Here is a 27500-nt window from a genome sequence, read left to right on the forward strand (position 1 = left end):
TACTGCTACTGCTGCTACTACTAACTGCTACTGCTGCTACTGCTACTACTACTGCTGCTGCTACTGCTGCTGCTACTGCTGCAACTGCTGTTCCAACTGCTGCTGCTGCTACACAACAACAACTGCTGCTACTGCTACTACTGTTACTGCTGCTGCTGCTGCAACAACAACAACTGCTACTACTACTACTGCTGCTGCTGCTACTACTACTGCTGCTCCAACACTACTGCTACTACTACAACCACTGCTACACAACTACTACTTATTATTACAACCACTGCTACTGCTGCTACACTACACTACCACTGCTGCTACTTTGCTGCCACTGCTGCTGCTGCTGCTGCTACACTGCACAACTGCTGCTCACTGCAACAACTGCACTGCTGCTGCTGCTGCTGCACTGCTGCTGCTGCTGCTGCACTGCCACCTGCTGCACTGCTGCTGCTGCTGCTGCTGCTGCTGCTGCTGCTGCTGCTGCTGCTGCTGCTGCTTGCTGCTGCAACCACTGCCACTGCAACCACCATTACTGCTACTGCTGCTGCTGCTGCTGCTGCTGCTGCTGCTGCTGCTGCTGCTGCTGCTACTGCTGCTGCTACTACTACTGCTGCTGCTACTACTGCTACTACTACTGCTACTACTACTACTATTGCTACTGCTACTGCTACCACTGCTGCTACTACTACTACTGCAACTACTATTACTACTACCACTACTACTATTACCACTGCTACCACCATCACCACCATCCATTACCGCTATCAGTACTAAAACAACTTATAAAAACAACAACAATAACAAAACTAACAAAAAACAACATTGAGAGTAGGAGTATGATATAAGCAACAGAAGAAGGCGAAGACAAGAAAAGAGAGAAAGAAAAGAAATATTGATGAATCACAAAAAAGGAAAAGGAAGAGAAGAAAAGAAGAGAAAAAAGAATTACGTAAAGAGCTTCATCACACGCCCCGAGCCTCTCCTCATCTCGTACTAGAAGCCTTTGAATTTCCATGACTTGCACCTGAAACCTTCTTTGGTTCTTCCTTCCCTCGCCTCCCCTCCACGCCTCACACCACCAGCATCCACTTCCGCCAAGGCCTTTCTGGCATACTACGTTCATCGAAACTTGAACTGAGCAGGCCGCCAGACAAAGATTATTATTCTTAACGATGTCGTTGTTTCTTTCCTTATACCACACTAAATACAAGTAGTTTTAATATTGCACGGCTCATACTGAATTGAAGGAAAGATCTGCTGATATTATACATTCATCGACAGTGAAGCTGAGCAGGCCGCGTGAGATAAAGGTTATTTGTTAATGTGTCGTTGTTTTTTCCCTTGTAATTTACTCCAGATGAACAATATATACTCGGAAACATTTGTGGCCGCACCTCGATTGCTAGTTGAAGTTACTCGTGTTTTTAATGATGTTTTATTTATGGTTCTAATGAGAGATTACCAAGATTTCTACTCTAACAAAACGGGAAATAATCTGAAGAACCCTGCTAGTCATCTCTGTAGCATCTGAAAATAATCGCTATGAGACAACAAAGCGTTTCTGTATATATGGGCCAATAACCAATAGCCTTGCTAACCCAGAATCCATGGTGAAATGTAGGAAATTAGAAAAAAAATTTTTCTGTCTAATTTATACAAGTAAATTGGCTAAGCTATGGTGGAGCCAAGTACCGGGTTTTGAAGGGTGTTTTCCTGAATCCAAATGCATTTTATCGAAAGATCTACACTGTCAACAAGAAGACACTCATTCAAACTTAATTCAGATGAGAGAACGAAGAGTTTAATTAAGAATGTGAATCTGAAGCTCATATTTTTTGTTTTGATCTTTCAATAAAGACTATTTTCAAAGGCCACGGAAATAATGACAAATCAGGTTCTCTCATGAGTGTTTTTTTTTTCAACTGATGGTACAAATTCTTTCTTAAGAGAGCAATAGAATAATGAACACACTCGTAAAACATTAATACCAGTAACTTTCACTAATCTGGTACGTATGGGTGGGTTAGATGAAGTGCTAAAACATACAAGATTACGGTCTTCTAAAAGAGTCAGGAGTATGGGCGCTAATTTGGCTCCCACTATTAGGTTCACACCACCTGACTATATGCTGTCATGTCTGTGTAAATCACTGATTTTACGTTTTCATAATTGATATTTCCTTAGTGTAATAAGAACCAATAATAACTAGAAAATTAAATCCTATCACAAAACAATATATGAAACAAATATACTTATGTCAATAAAGTCCACACAGCTTTTTTTTTTTAATAACACGTACTTTTTCGAATGCAATTTGTCAATAACTTGTACATTATTTGGAGAGTTGTTGATTATACAAGCAAAAATAATTCACTGGACCATTACATACAGTAATGAAATGTAATATCTATGCGAATAAACGTCCCTCGTTTCTTTATTGACTCATTTTTTGAAGGCTTTATTTCTTTATGATGGTCTTTAATTAACTAGTTATTATTATTACCGTTCAGCATTTTAATATAAATTGCCGCAACTGCAAACGCAATTCAAAAGACAGCTGCAATTTCGATAAACAATATCACTAACTATATGGCAGCCACCCAGAGGAAGGCAATCACGAAATAAAGGTTAGTTACTTCCCGTCAGACAAGGGAACTTGGAGAGGACACGGTGCTCGCACGACATGATTGTTCAAGGCCGAAATGAGGCCAAAAGAATTGCTGAAGATGAATGGCAGCGTAGTGAGCACACGACAGCTGCAAATAAGCGCTTCTTTTATTATTTAGTCTTCAAAGCTCATGCAGTTCGTATCGGTGAAATCTGGATGAAAATAGCATTTTTTTTCCTCTCCTGAAGCCTACCAGTAAACCAGTCACAAATAAAAAAAAGTATATCAGTTCTCTCGCATACGTTCCGCGCATTATGGGAAAAATCAATTCACATCCCTCCGGCCGAAAATGGTCCCGCTCCATGAAGCACAAGCAGCTCACGTTATGTGGACCCAAGGCTTCTATTATTTTGTTGTGGTCGCAATTACGCACTATTATCCTTTTCCCTGTGTTTCTGTCATTCTACTGGGTCTAAAGGGATTCTTGGCAATTTTAAGAAACGAGAAAATAATTTCTTTCGCCTATTCACCACAAAGCCCTAACGATTGTGGTTGTGAGATGGTGATGATGCAATGGTGGTCGTACGGACGGCGGTAGTGGTGATGATTGTGATGGTGAAGCAATGGTAAGGCCGATGGTGATGAGCAAGTGGCAATGACGCTGATGAGTGCTTTGAGGGAGGCAGTGGGGATGGTGTAACGGTGGCAAGAGCGGTGTAGTGGAAGTGGTGGTATAAATAGGATGGCTGAGGTGGCGTGGTGATTGAATTGAGTTGAATTGATTTGCTGGTGGTGGTGGTGGTGGTGGGGGTGCTGGTGGCTGACGGGATACACTAGTGATGACGGGTGGCAGTGGCAATAGTAGAATTGGTGGAGCGGGTGGGGAATAATGGTGGTGGTGGCGGACGGCAGTGGTGGTGATAGTGGTCGTGTTGGTGGATAGTGGTGGTTATGGTGGTGGTAAACGTGGCAGGGCGCTCAGCTGGCGGCTTTGTTTAACTCTGGCCTGCAGAGCGCCAGAAGCAGAACAAACAAATAGACAAAGGGACCAACAAATACTCGCTTTGTCGGAACATTTGTTGCTTTCGGTAAAAAACAATCCAGATTTTCATTTGTACTCTTTTAATTTTCTATTCTTTTACTAGCGAAAATAATTGAATAATAATAATTTTTGCCTACAGCTGTACGGCCTGCCTGGATGCCACGATTCAATAAGGTGATCACAGCCTCGCCACAAAACGACCTCCCAAGTGCAATTTGCTGTTAATTAGAGCAATTATAACGTGCCCGCGGTCCAATTATACTATCCGTAAAACAAGTCACGTTCACGATATGAGCACACCTGTTTCCACTACTTCTAATTCTTACGGGTAAAGTCTGCAGCGTGCCAAGTTAGCAACATTGAGCTACAGCAAATAAATCTAGCTCCAGAAGTCCAATAGCGTTGTCATATAATCATAATCAAGAGACGATAATCCTGCAAACTACATAAGTGCCTCTTACAAAGGTTAATATTGCAACTACTCTTTCATTACAGAAGCACACATTTCTTTTGCTGTTGTCTGCAATATTTTAATTAAAAGAACGACTGATATTGGAGAAATAACATTAAGAAACTTAACCACATTAAATCTGCACTTACCAGACGTCCATCTGTGCTCATCGTGATGAAGCCGTGCCACCAGCCACCAGCCACCAACCACAACCTGCTTAGCTTCTCTCCATCACATTTCTTAGCCTCGTCGTCACCATGCCCGCTAATCCATGTCACGTCAGGAAGTGCAGCTCACATAACATCAAAATAACGTCACGTGCTAATCTCATATGGCCACGAAGGCTAAATTAATCGTCACAATGTCATCAAACTCCTCCTAGCTCACTGTTTACATCCGAACTTTCGAGTCTCGTAACTGGCCGCCAGGGTGTCACTTTCAAGTGGCGCACGCCGTTGTACTGGGAGAGGGAGCTTTAAAATGTTCTTTGCGATGTATACATGATAGGTCTTTACCCTCTGTTGTTTATTACCTTCTTACAGTAGAATTCGCTATTTAAACTGAATCTATAAAAGAAGACTGCACCTTACAGCTTAAATTCACCATCTCTGTTAACCCACATCATGAGTGACGTACCTCAGGCAAAGACAACCAGTAAAGATGATGGCTATGTTCGTTTGTCACTGTAGTTGTCTCACCTTCGACTTTCAGGTTAAGTTCTGCATTGTTATAAGGAAGGAATGATTTAATGAAATACATTGTTGGTTTTATGCGTTTGTGAACAATCAAGGTCTATAAGACATCGTCTCGCTGCTTTAGCTGCTCTCATTCACCCAAGTGATGTGAGTGTGCTGAGCTTGTCGAGGTTGTGGGCAGAGCTTAAGATGAGCAAATACATCCAAACATTGAAATCTCCCCTGTTGAGTTATGTATCACTTTATATTTGCATACTAGACAAAAAAAAAAAAAAAGAATAATTCATGGTTTGAGTTGTCCAAAGTTCATTATAGTTTCCCAAATATGTTGTGTACCGTAGACCTATCAATGGCATTTTTTATTTATTTTTTTATTTTTTATTTACACCATGTGGGCTTTCCACGAGAATTTATGGGCTAAAGGGGATACTTTTTGGGGTACCTCCTATCTTAAAGCCCACCCGCTAAGAAACCGTTGCCCAGAGTGAGGAAGCCCAACCTACACTCGGACCGTGGACAGGATTCGAACCCGATTGGAGATTGGATTGGAGACCCCTCGGACCCCAAAGCACGCATGGTTCCACTGTACCACGGCGGCCCCCTAAATGCCAACCAAATATCCAATTACATCAGGCGTTTCTGGTTAAAATAAGTAAAAAGATTTTACATTATTTATTGCGTCACAAGGCACAAACACTAATACAAAAATTGAATATTTTGATGCCTTTTAAATGTAGGGATAAGGTATCGCACAATTCTAAACAAGAGGCAACAGTGGACCTCTGAAGCGCTTTGGCTTCAAATTCCTGACGTCATGCAGACATTAAACCTCCATGTGGACATAACACGAACGTTGTGAAATGACAAAAAGAATCGAGAGGAGGGCAATATACATATTGGCAACCTATCCGCGCACGCAGCCTACTCGTACCCACAGGCTTTCAACTGCAGCGGGAAAGCGGTTTATTGAGCTAAGCCTGTGTATTGGGAAAGAAAATTTACATGTAAATAATAGAATACAATCTGTTATCTCACAATTAGGTACAGTGTAAGCCACGCACACGCGACTGAACACCAGTGAACTCCATTAAAAGGATTTATTAACAAACAATTGACTATATACATATCTTTTTTTTTATTATTCAAGAGTATTTTGTACATACATAAGTTATTTTCATCATATGTATATCTGACTTACTTTTGAAATCCTGTACATAAAGTTTTTTATGTACATTACATTTTATTATTACGCAAGTACGGTGAATTAATGCACGAACTGCACCTCCGCGCTGCACCCCGCTAAACAACAGCACTCAACCAGATTGTTTATTCACACCACACTTAGAGAAAAGGAAGAGTAAACACTAAAATGTTAACTGTGTATTTGTGTGCCGTGTTTGCAAGCAAGGACAGCGATGTTAGAACAAAACAAGAGGCGTCTCTCTCTCTCTCTCGTTTGTAGTTGTGTCGTGTCCTCTGTAAAGGAATCATGTGAACGCGGGGAGGAGACGAAGGCACTCCCCACTATGCCCCTGTGTAGCCTACGGCCGGACACGAACACTCGAACAGCTCTCCATTGTCAGGGGACATAAAGAACAGCGTGGTGAAAGAGCAACAGAATAGAGCACAGTAGGGTTGGTGCTAGTGGTATGTCCATGATCTAAATTATTCAGCAGATTTAAGTTAATACGTGTATTCAGGCTTGTATTTAATTAGGTTAAATTATTCTTTTATGAATTATGCCATAAGTGAAGAGAGTATGTATGCATGTACGTACACACACACACACACACACACACACACACACACACACACACACACACACTCTCTCTCTCTCTCTCTCTCTCTCTCTCTCTCTCACACACACCTGGAATTAGCGAAGAGAAAAAAAAAAATGAGAGTTTAGAGAAGAAAAGAAACGGTTTAATGAAAGTTTACAGGAGACAAGGCTGACTGACCACAGGTTAAGTTACATTTCAGTTTCGAAAAGTTTTTCTATCTTTTTTTTATTTCTAGTCGTGGTGTTGTGATGGTGGAGGTAATGACTACTGTACTTGCCCACATAATTGCATTCTTCCTACGTACAACCATATAACAACTCATTCTTTCTTGATTTCTTTCCACGTACAACCATATAACAACTCATTCTTTCTTGCTTTCTTTCTTTCCGCAATCTAGTATTCTGTAAGATTTATAAAAGGAAATACTTGCTATAACATGATCGACTAAGTGAATGACTGTTTAAGTGATGGAAAGTAAAAATTTTGGGACGATCTAGTCAATTCTCCTTTTATGTGTTGACGTATTTCACGCTTTAGAATATGAATAAAGTTTACCTTTCATTTCGTTGTACAAACACATTGAGCGTTTCACTTATCGATCTCTTTATAATTTCATTGCCATCAGTGTACTTGCATTTTATTTTTTCTATTATTTTTTTTTCTTTTCTTTTCTTTTTTTTTTTTTTTTGTCCGGCGGTAATGGGGCGAGATAGCACAGGATAAATCTAGACTTGCTTACCAAATGGATATTCTTTCACTTGGTCTTTAATAACTGACATGAGTATAACATTTCATCCTATCGCTATTTGGCGGCGTTCACACCAGAGTGATAAGATATTTATCTCAGAAACATGCGATACACGATAATTATCCTTAAGATAAGTAAGGTTCATACTGAAGCGATAAGACATGAGCCAGCAGCAAAGTGTAGCAGGAGGAATTTAGTCAGTAATCAATATCGTACGACACTGAAGGAAGAGACACGCACGCTTTGTCTCTTGATACACGTATCTTACGACAGATGTCGCAATCGTATTGATGTGAACCAGTTTTGTCGTCTCTCCATATTTTTAATGGATCTGAGCGCTTCATATCTCACAAGACAATTATCGCTTATCGCTAACGACCTACAGACATGTATCTTATCACTCTAGTGTGAACGCCGCCTTAGTCTACCTGACGGCTATCTGGTACAGCAATAAAGGGACACGTTAGCACAATGTAAACGCCCACTTACTTACCAATTGAATATTCTTGTGTTTGGTCTTCAAGTCGTTCAGTGCTGCAGCCATCCGTTGGTTACACTGAGTAAAATGAGGTTTCCTTAGACATACACAATAAAAAACAAAGAATATCAAGTTTACCTTATGTTTTAAAGTCAGGTTAGGTGCGATTGGTCTAACGACCATTGGTCCATTACCAACTGGTCCAATGCGATTAGGTTTAAAACTACCTCGTCCAAAAATACGATTGGTCTAAAGAGAAGATTGGTTCACTTGGTCCAATGAGAATTGATATACTACAAATAGGTAAAAATAACACCCGAAACTCACACACTTTAACTTCACTGTTTCATGGACGTCCCGGAATAATTTGCTTTAAAGGCAATGGTTTAAAATCTTTCGATCCGCTTTACATTGCTTCGCTCACCATAACACGAAGGGTTATTAGAAGTTGAAGTTTACAACATTAGTCTATCCGCCTAAGCCCTTCAACATGGAGTCGTCTCTATAAAATTGTAATTTCCGAAAAAGGAAAGGAAAAGCTTGCAGTAAATGGCTATTTATTCACGCTGCGCACAAAGAGAGTTCGAAAGACAAGTGGCAAAGAAACATTCTACTGAAGATGTGAAAATAGACCGTGTAAAGGAACTGCAGTAACTCATTATGAAGATAATAGCCATATTCTAAGACGAGAAAGCGTAGAAAATGAAATCTAACTTTCTCCTGAGATTATAATCACCGACTTCGAAATTGGTGTTATAAATGCAATTATATGCGAAATTCCTGGAACAGCTAGCAGATGTTGCTTTTTCATTTGGGACAAAGTATCTATAGAGAACTAACTTCATCTGGATTGAAAAGGTTATATGGCACAAGTGAAAACTTTTTTTTAAAGATCCGACAGATGGCAGCACTAGCCTTCTTACCTGCCAGTGAAATCGAGGATGCATGGCTACAACTCAAGGACACAATTCCAGATGAAGTCATATCTGTTATCAAATATTCCGACGAAACTTATGTTAGGGGAAAAATTCGGAGAATATTACGAGGCCAAGAAATCCGATCTCTTCCTCTTTTTTCACTATCATTAAGGTCAGTAGACGAAAGGATAGATCTTAGTACACCAAGGATTCAAAATAAAGTAGAAGCATGGCATCGGCGGTTAGAGTTATTACTATGGTCAGCACATGTCGGAATTTTCAAACTTATTAACGAACTGCAAAAAGAGCAAAAGAATGTGGAAGAACAGATTGAAATTATCATTCGAGGAGCGTCCTTCATTAAGCTAAAGAGAAAATACATTGAATATGAACAAAGAATCTTAACCGTGTTTAACAAGAACGACAATTATGATGCTTTAAATTATCTCCGAGCACTGGCTTATAATTTAAAATTTTAGGTCTTTACTTTTAGATATTTTTATGTATTTCAACATATTTTAATAAGATTGTCATACTACTATGTTTGTACTTAAATGTAAGGAATTTTTCCATAGTGTTTTTTGGTATTTTTAATACATTTTAATGAAATGAAAGCATACCAATTTCAAACTAATCGTCTTTAGACCAATAGGTATATTAGACAAATAAGCTTTAGACTTGATGTCTTTAGATCAATTCGTCTATTGGACCAGTTGGCATTTGACCAGTCGTCATTAGATCAATAGACATTGAGCCAATCGACTGAAGTCTACAGATGATATACTGGACTGCCTGTCGTAAGAAAAAAATGTATGTAGAAGCTGTATGATCAGCTAAATTTAATCTTTTCCAAGATACAGAACAGCGGGAGAGACTGATGCAAAGGTGTCTGAAAATGGTTGATCTGGATATAACATTTCTGACCTTTGACACGTCCAAGCTTTGTGAAAGACCCACAGATCGGAGTCTAAATCCTGACATGATGTTGAAAGCTGTGTTGTAAAAGGACAAAGGTTAATTAGTGGTAATAAAAAAAAAAAGTAGAACATTTAGTTTCGATCAATGGTTTACAATTGAGAGAAAAGCCTGAAGTTGTGGCTGGTCCATATCATTCGTATTCATTTACTTATTTTTTTCTATAGTTGTTTATTGATATACTTATTGTTCAATTTATTTACTTGTTCCATAATTTTTTTTTCTATTTACTTGTTTAGTCGTTCATTTATCAATTTCATCTATTCATTCATTCAGTCTTATATTTTCTTTATATTTTGTATCCAGGCAAATAATGAGGGAAATACTGTTCATAATACTGTTGGTCTCTTTTTTTTTTTTTTTCCTGACTCTTGCCAAAGCATACAAAATGAAGTCCTAATTTCTACCCAGCACAAGGTAAAAAGCTGCTGTTCCTTTATTCTTTAAGAGGCAATAAAGTAAACGAAAAAAAAGTAACTACAGTAATTTTCTGTTCCACACACACACACACACACACAGAGATTTCTGTCGAATAAGCTTCACTTGCTACAGGCCAGGAGCAGAAATATACGTTACGTGATAGGATTAATGAAGATCAGGTGGGTAAAAAGACTAAAAGTTGCTCCGACTACTACCTCCTGTGCTCACTGCAGAGGCACAGGGTGGTTTAATCCCTCCCTCCAGGTACTTTTCCTTTTATTTTTTACCTTCCTCTCTCCCATTCCGACCTTTTTTTTTTTTTCTTACTCCGAACAACGAAGTTTCGTGTAAATATCGTGAAATGAGGACTTTAGTAGTAGTAGTAGTAGTAAAAGCAGTTTTTTTTTTATGTTATAGCCTATAGCGCTTATAGGTATACTTGAAGAGTATGTATGGGAAGCCATTAGTGCCACCCATTAGTGGCACAGGAAATATTATTTTATAATGGTATCCATATTGGTGTCCATATCACCACCCAAGCGCATCTTTGGTGAAACCTCCTAGAACCTGGGTATCTTGGTGAAATGGCAAAGTATCAAAGCGGTATATGGTGGGATTCGAACTTACGCATGGACGTCAGCCTGATCCCACGCTCACCATCTTATCCACTACGCCACCACCTCCTAGTAGTAGTAGTAGTAGTAGTAGTAGTAGTAGTAGTAGTAGTAGTAGTAGTAGTAGTAGTAGTAGTAGTAGTAGTAGTAGTAGTAGTAGTAGTAGTAGTAGTAGTTCGTTGAATGAACGTTATTGCCGTATTGTTGTCTTTATTGCTGATAATCAGAATGTTAAAGTTGCTGTTGGTACTAAACTTGATAAATCAAACTAAAAAATATCATGTGTGCTGATCGCTCTTCAAGAGGTGTGCTGCGTGCTGACTCGGTGTTGAAATGAGTGTTACAAGGTGTAATATGTACGAGGCTTCGAACCCCGTGCCACAGCACACTTCCATGATCACTGTGGCATGACTTGTAGCTGAGTGGAGTTTTCGTATGCTTGCGTACATTGTTCAGATTGATTCAGGCAACTCATTTTAATTTGTTATAGCGATTTCGAGGCTCAGAAAAAGAAAAATCCGTTTATAAATATAATGTCTCGTGTGTATAAAAAAAAATGCACTTGCACTTTCTCTGTACTTGCGTAGACTCTCCTGCGGACAACTGATCTGTGCAGACTATAAGTATCGAGTTTCAAGAAGAGAACGTTCCTAAATGTTGGTGACGGTGAAGTCTTGTAATGATTTTGTTCCCCCTCAACTTTTACGTGATCATGTTACCAATAACTGTTTATATTACTTTCCAGGCAAGGATAAAAGAATTAGGTTGATGAAGCCTTGCCTGAGGAAAGTTCGGGTTTCATCAAGGTAACCATCATTCTTTCTCATCCTCGTCTTTTACCTTCTCTTATTACAATGCCTGCGTCTTGCCGGGACCGGGGAACCCTGGCCTGGCTTAGGTTGCCTCCTTCATGACCCTGACTTGTGTCTTCCCGCAGCGCGAGGGACACGCGGACGGCTGGGTGGTGGTATACAGCATTAGTGACCGCGAGAGCTTCAAGTCAGCCTCCACAGCGCTGGGCAAAGTGTGGTCACTCGGGCACGTCACCCACCGCGCCGTCATCTTGGTGGGCAACAAGACAGACCTAGAGCGCACCAGAGTGGTCAATACAGCAGGTAAAAGGCAATGAGAGGGGAGTGTAATCTGATTGTTCAGGTTTCAAGCTTCCCGTCAACAGATACGTGCCAATAAAAGAGGCTGGTATATCTCTCTGTATTTAAGTCACACCTTTTTTTATGAATTCTCAGTAGGATGAAAAGGACCGAGAACTAAATTGTACTCCTGGAAATTTCAAAATGTGGTAAAGAGGGTTGCCAGGATGCCACCAATACTACTTTGTCTGAGCAGAAAGTAAAGGAATTTAAACCTCAGACATCAGATTCACCTTTGCTACGGCATCAGAACTCTAATATATTAAACAAAATTTCATTTCGGCATTTCCCCTGCATGATAAGTGTGATTGTATGTATTCACAATAACATAAGAGCAAACACCTGTGTACTTTAGTAAATCCACTTGAGATTGCCACCATCACACACATAAAAATACTCATGCATTAATAAATGGTGTACAAACGCTCTCAGCTTCCCGCAGCTCCTGACATGTGTCTTCCTGTCGCAGAGGGCCGCACTCTGGCCACTACCTACGAGTGTAAGTTCATCGAGGTGAGCGCCGGGTTTGACCACAACGTGGACGAGCTGCTGGTGGGCATCCTGACGCAGGTGTGTTTCCGCCATCCCTCACAAAAAAGGCTTACTTTATGTTTGTTTCTGAAAAGAGCAATAAAATTTCAGCGCCAAAAAGTTACCGCGTTCATCTAAAAGTGTAGGGAAATAAAACTGGCTTCCCCAGAGTGGTTCGTTGACCCAATAAAAACTGGCGCCGCCTACTGCCACTAACATGCATGTTACTTTTTTATTTGTCTCCACGTCTACAGATCCGCCTGAAGCAGCATGCGCAGACCGGAGGAGAGGGGCCGGGCCACCTCCCCAGTGGCGGCAGCGTCGACATGTCCCTTACCAATAGTGTGGGCAGCACCGGAGTCTCTTCCCCGGGCGGCAACGCCAGCAAGCTGCGGCACAAGAACAGTTTCCGGGTCAAGGGAATCCTGAACAAACTGCTGAACAAAGACCGCAAAGCAAAGTCGTGTGAGAACCTGCAGGTGTTGTGAGGCGAGGCCAGGCACTCACCGCTCCGCCGCACCCCGTCCCTATACACACAGAGGGAGCAGGTCGGCACCAACACCATGGGACGCCACGCGCCCGCGGCAGCATGAACACAAAATTGCCACATATAAAGAAAAAAAACAGTACTGTTGCCTTATAACAAAGACTACCCTGGGAAACAATTAAAAAGACAAGAAGCAATAGTTAGATTATTATTTATGAGAGAATCAAGCCAGCGTGGGTCGATGGAGTCTCGCTGGCGTGTGAATGATGAGACTGAGAACGCAGGACTGCAACACAACAACAAAAATAATAACAACAACTGGAGCATTAACAAGAGCGATGATAATACCAAATAACAAACAGCATTCACACCAACAACATCCGCACCACAAAAAGACAGACAACCCTAACAGTCTCTTTCATCACTACCACCACCGCCGCCACACACGTCACGCCCCTCGGCTGCCTCTTCAGTAAGTGTTCATGAATGTCGATGTGTGTTTTTTCCCGTGTTCTTAACGTGGATCGCCGTTTACTGCCTCGTGGCGTCATGTGTCCGTAATGATAAAGTAAAGCTAAGAGTAACACACTGAACTTCACCCTCGAACTTTCTTATTACCGTCGACATGTGTGTGTGTGTGTGTGTGTGTGTGTGTGTGTGTGTGTGTGTGTGTGTGTGTGTGTGTGTGTGTGTGTGTGTGTGTGTGTGTGTGTGTGTGTGTGTGTGTGTGTGTGTGTGTGTGTGTGTGTGTGTGTGTGTGTGTGTGATGTTTCAGTCTCATTCACAAATATAAAATAGTGGATGTTTTATTTCCATCTTCTAGTGTAACAATATTTTGGTGTAGCCACGTCTTCAGCTCAACTGGTGTTACTTTACTAAAATCTTTTTATATGTGACGTACTGTACTGTACGGTGACAACACTTCTCATCTCAGAACGTACTAGTTATGGACTTTCTCAACATTACCGTGAAGAAAGAAACTGAATCAAACTCCTATTTGTGGTGACGAAGAAGGAAGAATGTATACATACATATCACCTTCATGTGTCCTTGTGTGTCTTTGATCATTCACACCTGGCCACGTGTATGCAGGGACAAAGTTTCCGTACGCACAAGAAATACGGACAGCATGGCACGAAACACGGACGTATGTACTGTACATAGTTATGTATTAATCCTGCTCATCCTTGTATCTTCCACCCAACACAAACACACACACACACACACACACACACACACACACACACACACACACACACACACACACACACACACACACACACACACACACACACACACACACACACACACACACACACACACACACACACACACACACACACACACACACACTAGCACAACAACTGAAGAAAGCGTCGAGGAAAGGCAAGTGTCCGTGTCTGTCTCTCTTAAAACTCGAAAAAAATAAAACTTACAATCGACGTGTAAACTCCAGCCAAACTCTCACTCTCTCTCTCTCTCTCTCTCTCTCTCTCTCTCTCTCTCTCTCTCTCTCTCTCTCTCTCCTGAGTGGGTGATAAATGGCAGGTGAGATGTCGTGAGTTGCAAGCTTCTCCATTTTGCTTCCCCTCATTACTCACAGCGTGCTTTAGCTTGTCTCTTCTTTTCTGTAAGAGGCGAAATAGTGTTGTGCGTCACGCTGTAAAAGGAGAGGAGGAGGAGGAGGAGGAAGAGGAGGAGGAGGAGGAGGAGGAGGAGGAGGTCTCTCTTTGTAGCTGTCGTTCCCAGAGAGCACCTCACACACAGTCTCACAAAGAATTATACGGCACACAGAGAGAGAGAGAGAGAGAGAGAGAGAGAGAGAGAGAGAGAGAGAGAGAGAGAGAGAGAGAGAGAGAGAGAGAGAGAGAGAGAGAGAGAGAGAGAGAGAGAGAGAGAGAGAGAGAGAGAGAGAGAGAGAGAGAGAGAGAGAGAGAGAGAGAGAGAGAGAGAGAGAGAGAGAGAGAGAGAATCATATATATATATATATATATATATAGAGAGAGAGAGAGAGAGAGAGAGAGAGAGAGAGAGAGAGAGAGAGAGAGAGAGAGAGAGAGAGAGAGAGAGAGAGAGAGAGAGAGAGAGAGAGAGAGAGAGAGAGAGAGAGAGAGAGAGAGAGAGAGAGAGAGAGAGAGAGAGAGAGAGAGAGAGAGAGAGAGAGAGAGAGAGAGAGAGAGAGAGAGAGAGAGAGAGAGAGAGAGAGAGAGAGAGAGAGAGAGAGAGAGAGAGAGAGAGAGAGAGAGAGAGAGAGAGAGAGAGAGAGAGAGAGAGAGAGAGAGAGAGAGAGAGAGAGAGAGAGAGAGAGAGAGAGAGAGAGAGAGAGAGAGAGAGAGAGAGAGAGAGAGAGAGAGAGAGAGAGAGAGAGAGAGAGAGAGAGAGAGAGAGAGAGAGAGAGAGAGAGAGAGAGAGAGAGCCCTTCCCTGTCATAACAGCTTCTCGAAACGCCTCTTCCACGGCAGGCAATCATGCACGTGAGGTCTTTTTTGTCCCAATTCCAACACTTTGCCAGCACTTCCTTTCTCTTCTCTTGCCGCAGCTGAAGCTAAACGGAGCATTGATTTGAAAAACAAGGAGGAGGAGGAGGAGGAGGAAGAGAATGACGCCACAGAGGAGATATTATGAAGAAAGAAAGTGATGCAATGAACGTAGATTAGGTGATGTACTAAAGGGTGTATATTCTGACGTAGCTACCGTCTTCCGAGCCAATACGCCCAGTAACACAAGTTGCCCACTACAAACAAAAGTGGGAACACCTTCAGGCTCCAGCCCTCCACGCGGTCACCCCAGTCCCGCCAACTCCGGCCGCCTTTCCTGACTTTTATCGCCTCGCCCACTGGCTTCACCGAGGTCTGCAAAGAGGGTGATGAGTTTGATTAAAGAACAGTGAGGTTTTGGTTTATTTCCATCGTTTATTGATGTTCACTTGGCACATTTTTTTAGAGTGTGTGGGAGAGTGTTCACTATTTATGGTTCAAGTCAAGTTAGGTTCTAGTTTAATTATATATTTGTTTAGACTTGTTGGGACAGCAAGTGTGTGGGAGTATCCAGTCCAGTGTGTGTACGATTCAAGTCAAGTTAGGAGTCTATTTATATTATTTGTTTTTATGAGAACAGTACAGAGGTAAAGGAGGCGTGAAATAAAGGTCACGGTGTCTGGAGGAAGCGTGGTGGAATATCAGTGTGTCAGTTCAAGGCAGATTAGGTTGCAGTTTATAGATGATTTATTTATATGACAATAATTCAAAACTAAAGAAATATAATTAATGTCGTGATGTTTGTGAATTGAACTTAAAATGAGTTACGTTTCAATCAGATTATTTGTTTGGTGATTTCTTTACATGAAAATAATTCAGAGATGGAGAAAATGTAGAGTTCGTATCATGCTGTATGTAAATCTAAGTCGAGTTACGCTTCATTTTAATCAGATTATACTTTTAAATGGAGTTAATTTGTTGGGGGGGGAAATAACACCAATTTATTGTCAAGACTGAAACTAAAAACAGAAATCTCTGAGTCGTGTGTTGCAAATTTCCTAATCACTACACATGAAAGAAAAAGTGTCATAAAACTGTGAAAAGTGAGGCTGTATCTTCCAAGTTATATATCCCACGAAATTAGATGAAGAAAACGAGACTAAAGGTAATAATCAGCTCCTTACCTTGACTCTCTTCTCTCTCTCTCTCTCTCTCTCTCTCTCTCTCTCTCTCTCTCTCACTTTCTATCTGATTTACTGGAGCAAAATTAAGATCACTTTCCCTTCCCTTCCTTCACTGCCTTCTTCCTTTCTTCTATCAGTCCTTCTATCTTCCTTTCATCTAACTTTCGTCGAGGCAATAACTCCGCCTCTCAACCTTGACTGCTCTCAGCCATGCACGCCGAGGTACGCTGACACACACACACACACACACACACACACACACACACACACACACACACACACACACGAAACATATCAAATCGTGTCTTTATCTGTAAAATTTGTATAACGAAGTTATATCAGTGTCTGTGTGTGTGTGTGTGTGTGTGTGTGTGTGTTCAAACACCACCTGTTGTCCCTTTCGAGAGTCTATGGCGGCGATATAACATATCTTGTAACACACTACAAATTAATACACTTTTCTCACTCTCAGGTCGTCGCTTTTTGTTACCTTCCATATGCCCGCCTGACTCACTGCCTGACTGACTGACTGCCTAAGTCACGGGTTCTAAACCTTTTTCTCGTTAAGAACCCTGCTGAGTTATAAGACCATCTACCAGTCTGCCAAACTAATCACCTGTCTGACTAACCAACTGCCTTTCCGACTGGCTAACTGAACAACTGACCTAATTGACTGTCTGACTGCATAACTGACTGCCTATCAGCTTGTCTGACTGACTGACTGACTAACTGCCCAACAGATTGCTTGGTTGCCTAATTGACTATCTAACTAACTGCCTAACTGACTGACTGCCTGACTTACTGACTGATTAACTGACCGACTGCCTGTCTGCCTGATCTGAATGCCTAACTGCCCCGCTGGAGAACTGATACCTTTAAAAATCTCCGTAACAAACACATCACTGAGCTTACCACTAGAAAAGAAGCGGGAGAAACCAGCGAACACGATGCAAAAGCTTAAACCAAAAGACCACCGCAAGAAGCTCTGCAGTATTCAATGACCGTCACATGTCGCCAGAGTGAGTAAAATAGAGAGAGAGAGAAAAAAAGAGTCCATGGAAAGTGTTGACAGAGAGCGTGGCAGTTTATAAGACAGGTACAGTATTACGAAAGCGAAGTTGGTGATGTTAACTGTTAAGAAGGTCAAGCGGCTGTACGTAAAGAAGGCGAGCGTATAGAAAAACGAAGCTTACAGGTGATGGTTGTAGTTGTAGGATGTGTTGAGTGGACGTGGCGGTGTTGATGAGTTGCATAAGGTGTTGAGGGAATGTGGCAGGTGTTGGTGGAGCATTGGCATGGAGAAGAGGCCTGGGAGTGTGTGTGGGGCGTCTAACCTTGACAAACATAGGGGTGAATGTTTCCTCTGGCGCTATCTGGAACAAGGACGTGAAGGTAAAAAATAAAAGCAGGAATGGTCACTCCAAAGATTAAAAGGTAGAAGAACGTAAAGGACAGGATAAGAAAGAAAGGCATACGGAATGAATGAAAATTGTTTGTCTGAAGGGAATTAAATGGTAAAGGAAAAGTAAGAAAGGACGGAAAGATGAGCGGAAGGATGGGGTGGAAGGACGAAAGGAAAAAAAGAAGCAGGGACGGAAGAAGAGGAGAGAGGGAAGGAGGAAAGGAAGGAAACAAAGAACACAACAAAAGAAGAACGGTGTTTTAGGGAGAAAAAGAAAAAAAATAAGAGAGAAGGAAAGAAGGCATCAAGGAAAGAAAGAGGAAAAGAGAAAAAAGAGAACAAGGAGCGAGTGAAGAAAACATGAAAACAAAATAAAGCACGCAAGGAGAAAAGCAAGGACAAAGGAAAATCAACAAGGAAAGACAGTGAGAAATAAACATACAAGGAAAAAAGGGAAGGCGGGGGAATGAACCAATGCCGAGTCAGTTAACTAGAGCACTCATAAACAAGGAATACATAAGTGTTGTTATTCATATTCACTCTGTGTATGTGTGTGTGTGTGTGTGTGTGTGTGTGTGTGTGTGTGTGTGTGTGTGTGTGTGTGTGTGTGTGTGACAGTGCTTACGTGTAGGAAGGCCTTTGGAAAGCAGGTAGAATCACATCCCTCGCCTTGCTCCTCTTGCTGCTGCCTTCCCACCCGCTTGCTCCTCATCCCGTCCTGCTCACTCGCCGCCATCTCTTTGTCCGCCCACACCCGTTGCTGTTTCTGGATACTCCTCCTCGAAGAGTGGCTCACCAGGTCGATGGTTGAAGGGATCACACTGGGCTGAGGCGAGGCTACTGAGGCTGTTGAGGTGGCGGTGGAGGGAAGCGATGCCGGAGTGCTTTGGGTTGTATTACTGGAGTCTTTCTCAACCTCCCGCCGCCCCAGTTCATACATGCGAATGACAGCGGTGAATTCAAACAGCACCAGGAACACAAATATAATGCACATGATCATCCACTGGTCCACCGCCTTGGCATACGACACCTTCGGGCTCTCCTCCCTGCGGATAGATCATTGTTAAGAAAGGAGCAGAGAGGAAGAACAAATGTATGGGTCGCACTTCTTATGACGTATGAAGTGTTGATGGTGAAGCGTAATGGAAGTAGGGTAGTACTGGGAAAGAAGGAGGCAAAATGGTTGATGTTTTTGTTGTTGTCATTACTATTACTACTACTACCACCACTACTACTACTACTACTACTACTACTACTACTACTAATAATAATAATAATAATAATAATAATAATAATAATAATAACAATAATACTATCACTACTACGCACTGCTACTACTACTACTAAAACTACTCCAACTATAACAACTACTACTACTACTACTATTTCCACTATTACTACTTCTCCAACAACTATTTCTACTACAGCAACCACCAACCACTACAGTAATCTCTCCTAACAAGCAACAATAAAGTGAAGGAGGGCTTACATCGCGCTTTAATTGCACGCTCGTTTCACTCAGCACCACATAGACTAACAAGGCCGCCTCACCCATTCGTGCTAAAGACCAACACAGTTTCCGAGTGAAATAACTTGTCCTCTTCTTGCCTCTCTGCTATTATTTTTCAGGAGTATCAACCCGCGGTGGTAAAAAAGAAAAAAAAAAATTATATATATATATATATATATATATATATATATATATATATATATATATATATATATATATATATATTATCATTGTTGTCATTATTATTACTATTATCATGATATTCATTATTATCAGTATTATTGTTATTATTATTATTATTATTATTATTATTATTATTATTATTATTATTATTATTATTATTATAATTGTCATTATTATTATTATTATTACTATATTCATTACTATTATTATCATTATTATTATTATCATTATCATTATATTATTATCATTATTACTATTATTATTGTTATCATTATCATTATCATTGTTATTTTCTTTTCAGCAAAAAAAAAAACAGATGTTTAACATAATTTATCCTATCATACACACACACACACACACACACACACACACACACACACACACACACACACACACACACACACACACACGAGTAAAACACACACACATACACCTGGCAATCTTCTTTAATATCATGCCCACCTACATACTCTACTGGTTTGTTGTACCGAGACAGGATACTCCCAGGTAAGTAATTAAAGATCAAAGAGGTGTTTTCTCCATCTACGTGTAATATGTGTCATAAGAGCCCCTATCCGCATACTTGTGAATTACTCTGCTTACTACAGTCCCCTCACACACACACATACACAGACACACATTACACACACTTCACACTCACACACACAAATACACACACACACACACACACACACACACACACACACACACACACACACACACACACACACACACACACGCCCGGTAGTGGTTAGAGCGCTGGCTTCACAAGCCAGAGGACCAGGGTTCGATGCCCCGGCCAGGTGGAGATATTTGGGTGTGTCTCCTTTCACGTGTAGCCTCTGTTCACCTAGCAGTGAGTAGGTACGGGATGTAAATCGAGGAGTTGTGACCTTGTTGTCCCGGTGTGTGTTGTGTGCCTGGTCTCAGGCCTATCCCAAGATCGGAAATAAGTTCTGAGCTCGTTCCGTAGGGTAACGTCTGGCTGTCTCGTCAGAGACTGCAGCAGATCAAACAGTGAAACACACACACACGCACACGCTCTCTCTCTCTCTCTCTCTCTCTCTCTCTCTGTTCTTGTCACCCTATTTTTTTTTCTTTCCCAAATGAATGATCGACACTCGCTCGAGAGAGAGAGCCTCGTTCCCAGCCTCCCCATATGCATCACCACATCCCTCACTGTGTCACCACCTCGACGCCTCAGTCTCCAGATTCTCCATTGCATTAATTCCTCGAACTCGCGAAGTTAATTAAACTTTCATTTGAAGTAATTTGATCCGTCAGATTACTGATAGAGAAAGACAATTTATCTAAGAATCTCACAGTTCAATTAAGCATGTGTTCCAGTATTTTTTTTTTTTTTTTTTTTTTAGACTAGCCTAGTGTTATAAAAAGGTGGTGCCAGTTCCCAAAGACTATAGCTAAAAGAGTTATCCATATTTAGGAATGAATGTCTTGAAATTGGGTAATGAAAAGTAGAGGTTATTTCTGAGCATGATGGTTTTCTTAACTGTCTCCAAGTGGCTTCATTCCCCTTCTCTCCTCATTTTTCGGATATTGATAATTTAGTGATGTCAGTGCTCGGGTAAAAAGAATGAAAATTACGTAGAGTAGAAATGATTTGATTACGTGATCATTTCCTCACCTGCTCCTCACTCGTTCCCTCGCCATCACTACCGGAGCCCTTTCTTCTTCAGTAATTTAATCGTCAAGTCAGTGTTCCAGTAATATCATAAAGACTGTGATAGAAAAGAGATCATTTCATTATTATAATTTCTTGCCAGTCCCTCAGTCCCTCCTTCTTCATCTTTAACCTTCTCATTTTCAGTAACGGAATAACTGACACAAGTAACATTATAAAGAATACTTAATAAAGAAGAGATATTTCACTATTATATTTTTTTCCTACCAATCCTTCAGTCCTTCCCTCTCCATCTTTTCTGCACCTTCTGATCTTTAGTATTATAATAGCTAACTCAAGCCGTTAAGTAATATTATATGAAAAATATGATAAAGGAGAGATATTTTAATTACCTGCTCATTATCTTACCTACCTCCTGGTCTCTCCACCTCTCCCACTCCTCACTTCCCTGGCCCTTCTCATCAGCAACCTACGTAATTAACCTGATTCAGTATTCCCTTAATAAGAATCATACCAAGAATGTATCACTTCATTTCCCTGATGCCTTGGACTTCCAGTCTTCACCCCATCTTTTTCTTTCCCCTTGCCTCTTTCCCTTTTCCTGTCTCTTTTCCTCTTTACTGCCTCTTCCCCTTGCTCTACCCTTCCAGTAAGAGCCACGTGACGCACACAAGGACAGGCAGGCGGTGCAATCATGGGGGACCCGCGGACGCTGCTGGAATTAAACGGCGCATTAAAAAGGAATTATGCCGAGGAGGTGCAAGGTCGTGAGGGGGAGAGGAGAGGAGGGGAAGAGCAGCGGCGGGTGCAGTGGAAGGAACAAGGGGGTGAAACGAATTGTGGGAGGGCAGCAAGCGGGGAAGTGAGTAAAGGATATGTGGGTTAAGAAAGACACTAAAAGAAGGTGATGAGAAAAGGAAACAAGAGAGAAAAAGTGGAGACAGTGGAGAAAGGGAGAAGGATATATGGACTAAGAAATGGAATGAAAGAGGATAGCAAGAAAAGGAAACAATTGGTAAGCGAGCGGAAGAAAGTGAAGGGAGGGAGCAGGATAGGTGGACTAGGGAAAGGACTGAAGGAAAAATGAAGAGAGGTATGCTGAGGAAAGAGTAGATGAAGGAGAAGGAATTAATGAAAAGGACAGGGAAGGGAAGGGAAGAGAAAATGGATGGAGAAAATTGACGGAGGATGAGTTAAAAGCAAAAATAGAAGACAAAGTGGATGAAGGGCAAAGAAGAAAGGTGGACTAACGGATAGAGTGAATGGGAAGGTAAAAAGAAGAGGTGGACTGATGGAGAAAGCGAACGTCGTAAGTAGAGGAAAGGTAGATTGAAGAAAATAAAAAAAAAGTGAAGTGTGCGGGTAGGTCACTCCTTTCCCTCCACTTCCAAATCCACCAGTGAGATCTCCAGCCTTATCTCGTAAATTCAGATTATTCATGCAACAGAAGTAAAGGCAGTGGGGAGTGCAGCGAATCACGACCTCCCCGTCAATAGATTTCCGTGACTGGGATGAATAAATGCTGGGGCCACTCACACGACGCAATAAATAGATCTGAGACTTGGGGAAAAAAGGAGTGAGTTATTTAAGGGATGGATTATTCTCAGTGACGATGAATTTTACAGCATGACGTATTTCATGTGAATCTTTCTTTATTTGCGTGACTCTCTGAGCTCCTATTCTGAAACTCCTTGTTCTTTTGCCACAATTAGCTTCAAACCCCCCAAAAAATCATTGTTGAGTTCTCAAGATTATTTCTCATCTTATTATTGTAGAAATTTCTCTAATTTCTTATTAAAATCATAAAAATATCCTTAAAAGCCCTGTCTCTTCAACTAAACTTTTGAAATTCATCCAGGTATGAGAAGAAATATTTCAGAATATGGTTCTCCGTCATCACCGAGAGCAGCACCTGAGCTTTCAACATGCAGATGAAGGTGAACAGATGAGGCAAAGAATAGTAACGCTAAAAATATGACGAACAGTAATGAATCGGATGGCTGAATGGAAATTCGCATGAAATACGTCATTCTTTCACTAATATACATTCTTCCCATTGATTACCGACAATATTTTGAAATCTGTTTGTGGTAGTATCTCAAGTAATTTCCTGACTCATGCAAGAGAGAATTAGCCTAGAAAAAAAAAGGTTAATATCTGTTCATCCCTTCTCTGATCTAGACGAAACTTTCCTAATGTAAAAAGACAAGGTTAATCTCTCATGTTCCCTTCCCTTACCTGGAAAAGACAAAGTTAATCTATTATGTTCCCTTCCCTTACCTAGAAAAGACAAAGTTAATCTCTTATGTTCCTTTCTCTTAACTAGAAAAGACAAGTTCATTTTTATATGTTCCTTTTTCTGTGCGTACAGTGTTTACGGAAAGGACAAGACGGTTAATGTCAACAGTGTGCATAAAGAAGCTTTCATCTCTATCATCTACTATTTCTGAATTGGTTGGATCCAATCACAGCCTTATCAGTGGGGAAATTGGTAAATTGTTGTGATTCTTGATTTTCTATAATAAGACAAGAAGTAACGAGGTAATGACTCCATAGATTAAACTTTGAATACTTACTCTGAAGGCACTGCCATATACTGCTTACGATCTGAACTGCTTCAAAGGAGTATTGATAAATAAATCATGAACTACACTGGTCAACATATTTTTCCTTTTTTCTGGCAAATAAAAAAAAAAAAAAAAAACGTTATTTCGTTATATTTAGTGTAAAGATCATCCCCTACTCCAGTGACGTGCGTGTTGCGGCGCGGCGAAGATGAAAGGTAATGTAGCACGTGATGACTACAAAATCCATCACGCTCTGTAATCACACACACACACACACACACACACACACACACACACACACACACACGGCATTCTTAAACTTGATGATATCAATGAAGAAAGTTAGTATAGTATATAATTGATGGATGTGTGTGTGTGTGTGTGTGTGTGTGTGTGTGTGTGTGTGTGTGTGTGTGTGTGAGAGAGAGAGAGAGAGAGAGAGAGAGAGAGAGAGAGAGAGAGAGAGAGAGAGAGAGAGAGAGAGAGAGAGAGAGAGAGAGAGAGAGAGAGAGAGAGAGAGAGAGAGAGAGAGAGAGAGAGAGAGAGAGAGAGAGAGAGATTGTTACTTCTCATAATATTGACAGATTGGGAAGGCTACTACTACTACTACCACTACCATACTACTAATAATAATGCAACTACCACCACACCATTTCTACTTATTTAGCAACAGAAACAACAACAATAACAACAACTACTACTACAGGGACCACACATAGACCTTATGGCTTGTTACAGCTTCCCTTCATATTCTGACACCACCACCAGCACTATCAGAGAACATACCTGACAGCGGCGAACATGGAGACAAGAGTGAGCAACGTCGTAATCGTGAGAACCATTCTGCCGGGGATCTGATCAGCCGGCACGAGGAAGGTGAGCCAAGAGACGCACACGAAAAGGCCGGAGGGCAGGAAAGTGTTCATGAGGTGGTAGCTGATGCGTCTCTTCAGCGCCACTTCCACCATCAGCAGGGGGAAGCTACCTGTGGGAGAGTAGTGAAAGAAGTTTGGTGGGAGAGTACGGGTGAATGTCGGAGGGAAGTAACGAAGGTGGGTAGTGGAGAGAGAGAGAGAGAGAGAGAGAGAGAGAGAGAGAGAGAGAGAGAGAGAGAGAGAGAGAGAGAGAGAGAGAGAGAGAGAGAGAGAGAGAGAGAGAGAGAGAGAGAGAGAGAGAGAGAGAGAGAGAGAGAGAGAGAGAGAGAGAGAGAGAGAGAGAGAGAGAGAGAGAGAGAGAGAGAGACGGAGGAGGAGGGAGTGCAAGCTGGATTGAATGGCCACTCATGACAAAACGAAAAAAAAAAAAAGAATGAAAAAAAAGAAAGACAAAATGAAGAGAACCTGTATCATTGTTTTCTGCCTTTTGATCTTTAACGAAATCTCTCTCTCTCTCTCTCTCTCTCTCTCTCTCTCTCTCTCTCTCTCTCTCTCTCTCTCGTTCCATTTCACAATTTTTCGCTCAGTCGTGCACTATTCACACAACATAACACACTGTATAAAAAATCGTATCTCTTATAGAAATAGTAAATAAAAAAAGTAAAAAGAAAGCACTTTGTATATGTTGTGAAAATGGCAAAAGAGGACATGAAAGGATCCATGAAAATACGGTGTTTTATGAAGTATTATACTCTGATACATTACATACGTTTTCAATAATAAATGGGTGTTGAAAGCTTTGTCACGTTCGGGGAAGAAAATACAGAGGGAAAGGAAATACAAAGCAATGACTGAGAAGAGGAAGAAAAGGAGAAGGGCAACAGAAGAACAACGAACAGTATACTTGGGAGTTTCTTTCGACGCTGTTTGTGGGAATGAGACTATGTAGTATAAGAAAGTAAGATATGAAGGAAGGCTCCTCCTCACCTACCATTCTCTCCAGCTACGACTGATGGGAAAGAAGCAACACCATAGAGGTAAAAGAAACTGCATGAAAATTGTATAGGATGAAGAGGGAGAATAGTGAGGAGAACAAGAAGAACAAGAAGAATAAGAATAAGAACAAAAAGAACATGAACAGGAATAACGAAACAAGAGTAAAAAGAGAGATAGAATGAAAAAAAATATAAGGAAAAAGAGTATACGAGAAAGAATAGAAAGAAATGGCTAGAATAAGAAAAGAAAGAAACATCAAACACACAGAATCACAAAAGAGAGAAAAAAAAAAACAGAAGCACTAACAACACACTTATCTACTATATCGCCCTCACAAGACATTACGTAGAGGAGGAGGAGGAGGAGGAGGAGGAGGAGGAGGAGGAGGAGGAGGAGGAGGAGGAGGAGGAGGAGGACGACGACGACGAAGAATAAGAATAAGAATAAGAAGAAGAAGAAGAAGAAGAAGAAGAAGAAGAAGAAGAAGAAGAAGAAGAAGAAGAAGAAGAAGAAGAAGAAGAAGAAGAAGAAGAAGAAGAAGAAGAAGAAGAAGAAGAAGAAGAAGAAGAAGAAGAAGAAGAAAAAGAAAAGAAAAGAAAACTCATCTCTACCCGATGACATAAAAAAATAAATAGATGAATAGATAGATGAAAACAAAAATGAATAGAGAAATAAAGTTACAAATAGAATAATATAAAACAAATTAATAAATAAGAAAAAAGAAGAAGAGGAGGAGAGGCCATCAGCGGTACCTGTGGTGTGTGAGGTGTTCTGCTGCTGCACACTGTAGAAGTCAAAGTCAAACTGTCCGAGACGAATGTTGTTTGAGCGCTCGATGGTTGGATTGAACCATTTGTAAGAAACCTGCTTGGACGTGAACTGGTCTGCGGGGAGGGGAGGAGGAGGAAGAAGGAGAAGGTGAAAGAGAAGGAGAGGAAGAACAAGAAGAAGAGAAGGAGAAGGAACAATAGCAAATGGACAAGAAGATAAATCAAGCGGTTGCCAAGGAGATGGATGAATGGAATAAAAGGAGAATAGCACAGAAGAGATGAGCAAATGGAAGAGGAGGAGGAGGAGAAAGAGGAGGAGGAGGAAAAAGGAAAAAAAAAGGAGGATCACAAAGAAAAGAAAACGAGATAAAGAGAGAGAGAGAGAGAGAGAGAGAGAGAGAGAGAGAGAGAGAGAGAGAGAGAGAGAGAGAGAGAGAGAGAGAGAGAGAGAGAGAGAGAGAGAGAAAGGAAAGAAAAAAAAAGTGCCAGGAGAGGAATGGGATACAAGGAAAGAGAGGGGGAGACGAATTAATGATGTTATTGCAGTTGCTCACATATTTCTATCACACATGACTAAAGAGATAGAAAAAAAAAAATGCTGCTACACCGTGCGCAAATTAATGACGTCAAATTATCAAGGTATAAAAGATTGCTAATTACTTCTTGGAGCTACAATATTTAGATACACTTCAGTCACGGAGACCAACAAGACAAAATTAATAGTCAATGATACTCACATTTATACATACATACACTCATACAATCATAGTTTTAAAGACAAGTGCGACAAATTAATCTGACTCACTCCTACAAAAAAATACAGTTATGTCTGAACAATTGGGTATGAACACGCGGTACTATACATAAACATACAAGGGCATTTGTGAATCCCTCATGCAATTCCAGACAAAAGTCATGCATTCTTGGTTGCTTTTGTTTACGATCATCCTATTCTTCGCTCATGATTGTTTACTTAACTGCCGTGACTGAGTGCAATGTTAC

General features: G+C 41.0%; 2 protein-coding genes across 5 annotated transcripts in view; one reads left to right on the forward strand and one right to left on the reverse strand.

Annotated features, from left to right (window-relative positions):
- The window catches only part of LOC123505047 (GTP-binding protein REM 2-like), an 80730-nt gene extending 66034 nt beyond the window's left edge, over positions 1-14696 (forward strand). For all 3 annotated transcript variants that reach the window (XM_045256072.1, XM_045256071.1, XM_045256073.1), the window contains 3 exons: positions 11661-11838; positions 12344-12444; positions 12660-14696. In XM_045256072.1, coding sequence (XP_045112007.1) covers positions 11661-11838; positions 12344-12444; positions 12660-12893 — 513 coding nt within the window. In that variant the 3' untranslated portion in view covers positions 12894-14696. The remainder of the gene's footprint in view (positions 1-11660; positions 11839-12343; positions 12445-12659) is intronic.
- Positions 14697-15454: 758 nt separating this feature from the next.
- LOC123504859 (glutamate-gated chloride channel alpha-like) overlaps positions 15455-27500 on the reverse strand; it is a 294033-nt gene continuing 281987 nt past the window's right edge. For both annotated transcript variants that reach the window (XM_045255762.1, XM_045255763.1), the window contains 5 exons: positions 26481-26612; positions 24644-24842; positions 18581-19001; positions 17747-17926; positions 15455-15744 (listed from right to left, as the gene is read on the reverse strand). In XM_045255762.1, coding sequence (XP_045111697.1) covers positions 15583-15744; positions 17747-17926; positions 18581-19001; positions 24644-24842; positions 26481-26612 — 1094 coding nt within the window. In that variant the 3' untranslated portion in view covers positions 15455-15582. The remainder of the gene's footprint in view (positions 15745-17746; positions 17927-18580; positions 19002-24643; positions 24843-26480; positions 26613-27500) is intronic.

Source organism: Portunus trituberculatus, chromosome 17 (assembly GCF_017591435.1).
Source record: "Portunus trituberculatus isolate SZX2019 chromosome 17, ASM1759143v1, whole genome shotgun sequence".
Classification (NCBI taxonomy): Eukaryota; Metazoa; Arthropoda; class Malacostraca; order Decapoda; family Portunidae; genus Portunus; species Portunus trituberculatus.